General features: G+C 49.8%; 1 protein-coding gene across 1 annotated transcript; it reads right to left on the reverse strand.

Annotated features, from left to right (window-relative positions):
* Positions 1 to 1,798: 1,798 nt before the first annotated feature.
* Positions 1,799 to 7,924, reverse strand: LOC123049142 (probable mixed-linked glucan synthase 8). The gene is made up of 3 exons (XM_044472130.1): positions 7,455 to 7,924; positions 3,728 to 4,469; positions 1,799 to 3,657 (listed from the first exon to the last, which is right to left on the reverse strand). The coding sequence occupies exons 1-3, from the start codon at positions 7,682 to 7,684 to the stop codon at positions 2,002 to 2,004; spliced, it is 2,628 nt and encodes an 875-aa protein (XP_044328065.1). The 5' UTR covers positions 7,685 to 7,924; the 3' UTR covers positions 1,799 to 2,001.
* Positions 7,925 to 8,192: the final 268 nt, after the last annotated feature.

The following is an 8,192-nucleotide window of genomic DNA, read 5'->3' on the forward strand; positions in this document are numbered from 1 at the left end:
ATTGCCATTCCCGTGGCAAAAACAAAATTTTCAGAGTGGCAATTGTGATAATTGTCAAAAGCTAAGAATGGCAAAAATGAAATAAAATTATTTTGCTTTTGCCACAGAATGGTAATTGTGATAATTGTCAAAAACTAAGAGTGGCAAAAGTGAAATGTCAAAATCTAGAGTGGCATAAGAAAAATTGGCAAAATCTAGAGTGGCAAAAACAAAATTTTCCCAACGTCTGAAACTGCCTTCAATGCATTAAAACTATCTGATTCAATGATTATATTGGAGCACCCAATATTTGAAGCCAGGCTAAGTCCATACCGAATGGCCTTTATCTCTGCCAAAACCGCCGATGCTACATGAACCAAAGGCCAGGTTGCTGCTGCAATAAAATTACCCCGACCATCTCTCGCCACAGCTCCGCAAGCTCCTGCCAGGGTCTCCGCATGAAATGACGCATCTACATTAATTTTCACACGTCCCATCTCAGGTTTGTTCCATATCTGATCAGATTTTCAACGAAGCCTCAAATATAGGACACACACGGCGTCATATAGGGTTGGCGGTTTGCAACCTTGTTTATTATAGTACAACTGTGTACAAAAACTTTTTTATGATCTGTCACAAAGAAAAATTGTTTTGTTACTTACCAAAATCTGTTCATACATACTATATAATTTGTTCTCAAGTGTAGATTTTTTTACATCATATATAAAATATTTCACACAATTGTGTTTAAAAAAGATTGTACCGATCTTCCTGGAAAATATATACACACATCAATTTCTTTTAACATGGTGAATCGCAGATGCTTACATACACACACATACACTTATCATTATAAAAGACACACACACACCCTGCCATCTATGAGCACCTCCTTGATACCGAGTTGACACAATATCTTCATATGTCGAAGTCACCTCCGACATACACTTATACCCTTTAAAAAAGCTATACATAACTCACATGGGATGACGGACTTTCTTGTATTATTCTTTCCCTTTTTGTACCAACAATAAAACTATGACTTGTAGATAACTGCGGTTACACATGGACAGACATGGTCTTTCTTTGACAGGGCACGTGGACAGACATGGTGGTTGAGCTAGAGATTTTATAACACCTCTGTTTCTTAAATATAAGTCTTTTTAAAAATTCTAACATAGACTCCATACGGAACAGAATGAGTGAATTTACACTCTAAACTACGTCTATATACACCCTTATGTAGTTCATATTAAAATTTAAGAAGAAAACATATATTTAAAAACAGAGGGAGTAATTAATTGCTGACAAAAATCACCCAGCATGACGGATTAGCTGGGTGACCAATAGATTTGTGCTTTTTTTTGCGGGTTAGAATTCTACATTTCTGCATGACCCGCTCCAATGAAAACACACCCTCCTCTTCGTTTTTGCGGGGATGTGAAAACACATCTTGACTAATGTTCCTACTCCCTCCGTTTTTATTTACTCTGGATATTAGGTTTGGCTGAAGTCAAACTTTGTAAAGTTTGACCAAGTTTATAGAAAAAATATAAACATTTAAGATAACAACTCTATATGATGTGAAAGTACATCCAATAGTGAATCTAATGGTATTGATTTGTTATTGTATATGTTAATATTTTCGTTTATAAACTTTGTCAAAATTTACAAAGCTTGACTTTGACCAAAGCTAATACGCGGACTAAATAAAAACGGAAGGAATACATCAACGAAAAATGCTCATCTATTTCTTTCAGAAATAAAAAATATATGACTCACATGACATGAGGAACTTTCTATTATTATTCTTTCCCTTTTTACCAAACACAAAAACATAACTTCAGATAACTGCGATAACACAAGCTGCTTATAAAGCTCTTACAACACTAATGAATTGTTGAACAAAAAATAAAAAATAAACTAGCTCAGGTAGCTAGCCACATCACCCAGCAGGACACAGATTAGCTGGTGATCGATCGACCAAATTCTGCGCGACCTGCTTCACTCGAACCACACCAGTTAAACCCGCCGGCTTGCCAGAGAAACGGCACCGCCGATTGACCGATGTCCCAGCTGGAAGTACGGCAGGTTGCCAGCGAGCGCGGCCTGGACGGCGACATACACCGCCGCAATGGCAGCGAACGCGGCCACAAACATGGCGAAGAGGACAAAGGGCCTCTTGCCCCAGCGCCCAATAACCCCGAGCGCGAACGGGTAGAACATGAGCAGGATCCACACGTTGAACATGAGCCCGCTCGCCGCCTCGACGACCTGCCCGGCCGACCAGCCCCAGGTGATCGCCTTCCCCACCGCCACGCCGATGGCAACCACGTTCACGGCGATCACCACCAGTGTGGGTATCAGCAGCGGCGCCCACTGCACGTCGTACAGCTCGGCGAACCTCTCCCTCGCGCCGGTGGCCAGCTGCTTCGCCGTCATCTTGAAGGACATGCCTTTCAGGCCGAGGGACCTGAGCACGACGTGCAGCACCGCCGTCGGGTACACGCCTGTCGCACAGATCATGTAGAACTGCTCGTTGCGGAACCAGTCGAGCAACGTGAGCCCCGCCCACACGATCTCCACCATGCCGATCACCTCGTTCGAGACGATGATGATGAGGACGTACATCACGTACGTCGGGTAGGGCTTCTGGATGTAGAACTGGCCGTTGAAGACCCACATCAGCGGCAGGAGGTGGTAGCAGACGACGAAGAGCGCCGAGAGCGGGTAGAAGGTCATGTTGGTGTAGGCGACGCGCTGCATGGGGTGGAGCCGACGGCCGGCGAGGAGCGGGCAGAAGCGGGAGAAGAACACCTCCAAGGAGCCCCCCGACCAGCGCAGGATCTGGTACATGCGCTCCGTCATGTTGATCGGGGCCGTGCCGCAGAACGCGGGGGGCTCCATGTCGCAGTACATGGACCGCCACCCCGTCCGATGCAGCCGGAAGCCGGTAACCGCATCCTCCGTCGCCATGTCGTACACCCACCCGACGCCATCGCCCCACTCCGTCCCGTCCTCGTACGCGCACGTCATGACGTCGGCCAGCTCCGTCGTTGCCGGCTCGTCAAGCGACACCGGCGACATGACGGACCGTTCCTGGTTCGCGGCCACCGGTATGGAGTTGATGAACGTCATCGACTTGCCGAATTTGTTGGGGTTCTCCAGCACCTTGACGTCGTCCGGGCGCCAGCGAGGCGGGTCGGCGCCGTAGAGCGCGACGCGGCGGAACATGCTGCCGGTGCCGACGTAGGAGGGCCCCTGGATGCCGTTCATGCCAAGCATGGTGGCGTCGAAGAACATGCGGTTGTGGTTGGCGTAGCGGTCCGTCGGGTCGACGTCGTCGAAGCGCTGCGGGAACTGGACGAAGGCCACGTTGTCGCCGTCGCGCCGGTCCATCATGAAGCACATGGCGGCGCGGAAGGCCTGGGAGTTGTTGATGTAGTGGTCGCAGTCGAAGTTGATGATGAAGGGCGCGTTGGAGAGCAGGGCGGAGACGCGCAGCTGCACGTTCAGCGCGCCCGCCTTCTTCTGGTGGTCATAGCCCGGGCGCTTCTCCCGGGACACGTACACCAGCATCGGCAGGCGCACGTCGACGGCGCTGAAATCCAGCGGACTGTGGTCGGAGCTTGCTGGCTCGCCGAGCTGAGGCTCGCTGCTTGGCTGGGACAACATAACCTGTTGAACAATCATGTCAGCGGCGACGAAATCACCATATTTGGTTTGTTCCCCAAATTCAAATTTGTACCTGAATAATTCCAGCGTGATCTCCTTTCCGGTGACCTTCAGCCGGCTCAGTCCATGTGCCAGGCCACTGTGTCCCGTCTGCCATCCAAGTCGCCTTCCCTCCTCCTCCTTTGGCGTCTTCACGGCCGTGCGCCTCTGACCGTTGCGGGATGAGAGTAAACAGTGCGTCCAGGCGCGTCTTGAACTCCTCATACTCCCTCCGCAAACGCCCATGATCATCGAGGAACTCTTCAGGCAAATTCCCCATGTACGGGCGGATCTTCACCCCGAAGTAGCTCTCCGGCGCCCTTGGTTCAACGTGATGCTTCCGGCAGAACGGAACCCACAGCGCGGCGAACTTGGCGGTCTCGACCAGCCCGTCGTAGTGGAGCAGTGAACCGCCGTCGTCCGAGAGGTAGGTGGCGTACTTGTCGACCGGGTAGTCGGTGGCGAGGATGGAGAGGATGGAGTTCATGGTGTGGAGCATGGGCTCCTCCACGGGGTCGACGGTGCTGATGAACACGTCCAGGACGGGGAGGTTGGAGCCGCCGTCGGGCAGGTCGAACTGCTGTCTCAGGAGGGGGATTGTGGGGATGCATATGGTGGGGTTGAGCTTCGGGACCTGGTTTAGCCACCAGCTCAGGCCGAACCAGAAATCTCCGACGACCGAGATCCACCACAGCCACATTGCGTCGGAATCTGGGTGCTGCACACGCCATGCGAAAAACACGATGACCGCCGTAAGTCTGGCCAAGTTCAAGAACCTGAAAGCTCAAAAAAAGAAAAGTTGAAGAACCTGTCACGCATAAATACAAAACGGATATTTGGATGTGCTAAAAGTTTCTACTTACAGAAAAAAAAAGTGCCCATGCATGTTATTTTATTATAAAAAGATGCTAATTCTTTTCAGGCAGCAAGTTGTTAAAATATAGTACTCCCTATGTAAAGAAATATGGTATTACAGTATTGACTATCTATAAATCAGTTTGGACTTTCGGAGCAGCTGGCTGGACCAATAATTCAGGGCCAGTTCTTTTGCCAGCTTAAAAAATAAGCCGCCCTTTCCGCAGCATTTTCTATAAGCCGCCTTTAGTATTCAATAGGGCATCTAGGCTAGTAATGAAATAACTAATTTAGAAGTCTCAATAAATTTAAGAAGCAGCTTATTTTTTAAACTGAGGAGAGGCAGCTTATTTTTTAAGCCGCCCAAAAGAACTGCCCCTCAATATGGTATCGAAGCCAATTGGCCTCGAGTTCAAGACCTTACCAACATAATATTAAAAAGGACTTTGCGGCCTACATCTATTGATTGCGCCTCTCCTTCAATCAGGTTTTTGGAGCAACTGACTGAAGCATGAATTCAATACAAGATTTGTTTTCCCGCTTGCATTCAAACCATCGGGAAGGGAAGACTTTCATCTCTTGTTTCTCGAGGAGTCAAGACTCATCTGACCATCTCCCAGGGACCACCCCCCTCCCACACACACACAGACACACATAGTTTACCCTTGACCTTATTTGTAATCTTTTGATTTGAGCCACCGACAGTTGGGTTTCGCGGTGCTATTAGTCTAGGGGGTAGTACAGTCGCAAGAGATGGACATCACAGAAGCCTTCAATGAGGGCTCAATAAATTGGGTTTTGATAACCTATGAATTTCCTAGATGTGTGGGCTCCTTTCGCCTTTGGTACGTGGGATGAGGTGGCTTCTCAAGAAAAAGGTGCTTGGTTTAGCATCGTTTGGAGCACAAAATTGTGCAGCGATGCTCTAGAATGATTTTCCTATTGGGATGGTGGCGTTTGCACAAGGTTCTTTTTCTGGCTTGAGACACCTGTAGTTAGATTTCACGAAGGAGAAGGCTATTGAGCAATACGATCTCAAGAGATCGAGTCGCTAAAGCCTTCGATGTGCCTGATTGGGCATCCCTCCTTCAGCTACTCGTAAAGTTAGGATCCAGTGACCGGTGGATCTATTGGGCTCCTTTTTGCGGGTTCCATAAGAGGTTTGGTGAACAACATCTGAGGATCTCATCACCAATAGAAAAGGATTACGGCATGGGACCCCCTCCCCCATGCTCTTTGTCATCATCATGAACGTTCAATACCATAATTGAGCACAGGGTCGAGGATGGCATACTATCTAGGCCAGCACCACATGGGCTTCGACACATGATGTCGATCTTTCTGGATGATGTCCTCACCTTCATTCCAACCCTAGCCCACCCCAGCCGCCATCCATTCCTGCCGCCACCGCCACTGGTTTGGACCTTAATCGCCCCCGGTCTGGGCTCCGCCGCCTCCCAAGAGATCGATGTTGCCGCCGCTGCCCGAGGTTCGCCGCCTTCCCGAGCTCCCACACCTCCGCCCCAAGCATTCCACGACGTCGCCACGAGCTCCCTGTGCACCGCCCGAGACCTCTTCCCTGTTTCCAAGCACCGCCACCACATCGTGTTGTCTTTGCCACCGACCTCGAGCTCATGGCAGCGACACTGCCAAAGTACCGCGACGTGAGGCTTTGGCCATGGGGCAAATGGGCGTCGGAGATTCGTAACTCGGATGCGAATGAGATAGTATGGCTTGGCACATTCGCCACCGAGGAGGAGGCAACATGCGCCTATGGCACAACCACGTTCTACTTATTTGGGAGCTGGGCGAAGCTCAACTTACGGCTGATGCCGCCTCGACGACCACCATCATGCCTTTTGTTAGGGTTGCCTCACAGGCCGAGGAGGAGGAGCACCGGACGGCCAAGGCAGAGCTCGCGGCCGAGCGCGCCATTGTCGCCTTCATGGTCGTGCTCTCGAGGAGGACCCGCATGTCGTCGTCGAGAACTGCGCGTTCTTCTAGTCCACGAAGGACACTCTCACGATCGAACACGATAGTCGCGAGATTGCCCACCTCGAGGCAAAGCACGAGAAGATGTTTGCTGAGCTCGCCGACAAGGAGAATGAGGAGGATGAAATGTCTTGGAGTCAGTCCATCGCCAATGACCATGAGGCCGATCCCTCGGCCGGGGGAGGGGGGGTACTCCCCGTCTCCTCCAACTCAGACTTCTCCAATCCGAGGTCGAAGAGGAGTAGATCTCCTATTTTATATCTACTAATATCTAGTTCTATTTAGAGCTGGCTCTCTTGGGCTTATGGATGACCGCCAAAATAAGAGTTGGCCCTTAGTTTATCTTGATGTCCGGTCCGCGGACGAAGAGGAGTAGAGCTCCTATTTTATATATCTGCTACTCCCTCAGTCCCATAATCTAAGGGTGTTTTTGCATATTATGAGATGAGAGAGTAGTATCTAATTTTATTTAGAGCCAATTCTCTTGGGCTTATGGATTGGCTGCCAAAATAAGAGCCGGCCCTTAGTTTATCTTGATGTTGTACCTAGTTTGATGAGGTTGCAGTGTTAATGTATTAGATAATAGACTGTTTTATTTTGCGGGTAGATAATAGACTGTTTAATTATGCTATATGCATGATGCTACTATGGTACCGTTGTTTAATTATGCAATGGATTATCTTTTTTGCAGGAAATTCAACGAAGTAATTTAAATTCGTGTTTGAAATGAAATTATGTACAAAAAAATTATTCGGAAAATGGACCTGATGTAAAAAAAAGTTATTTCCCGAAGAATGAACGATAAGATGGGAACTTTTCTTCTCGACTCATCCAAAAATATTTATTTGCTTTCATAATCATCACAACGACGCATATATATACCGATACAAAAAGGAAACAACCTGTAGAATTACCTGTAGGTGTTTACAAGCATGCCCTTGACCTTAAACGTGCGGTACAACAGCGGCCGGCCGTCCTCGCCGCCGCACTCCCGCGACGCCGCGATCTCCTTCTCGTCGGCGGGCACCCAGTACTTCGCCTTGGCGCCGAACACATGCCTGGCCCCCTCGCTGTTGTCGTTCGTCGCAAGCAGCGGGTCAGCGAGGCCCGCATTGCCGCCGCCGCTGGCCGCCGGCGAAACCATTGGCTCTGCCTATCTAGTCTAGCTTCTATGCATGCAGCTCGAGGAAACAGTGCGCGCGCGCGCGCGTGTGTATTGGCGCACGACGGCTATGCGAGACGCGGCCGCTATATAGGGACACGGTGCGACGGGAAAGTAAACCCAGCCAGCGGCCACCGACGCAGGGTACGCAGTGCTCGCTTCGCCATGCCCTGGGAGCTGGGAGCCTAGCTGAGTCGTGAAACTCATGAAGGGTACTGGCTGGCCGGGCCACTGGACCAATGCAACGGGAGCCGTACGCGTGGCCAATCGACGCCATTCCCTGCTAGGAAACAGCCTCGCTTGAGGAAAACGTGAGCTACGGGACAAACGCCGTGTACGCATCTGACGAAGACACTTGCTTTGGACAGCAGGGCGTGGGGTATTGACGTCTTGTTTGCACTTCTGTTTTGACCCGAAATAACGTGGAATAATTTGTTCTACTCGAAATGTTAAAATTCTGACGTCTAATTTTTAGCGTTTCGGAGCAATG

Source organism: Triticum aestivum, chromosome 2D, assembly GCF_018294505.1.
Source record: "Triticum aestivum cultivar Chinese Spring chromosome 2D, IWGSC CS RefSeq v2.1, whole genome shotgun sequence".
NCBI classification, from domain to species: domain Eukaryota; kingdom Viridiplantae; phylum Streptophyta; class Magnoliopsida; order Poales; family Poaceae; genus Triticum; species Triticum aestivum.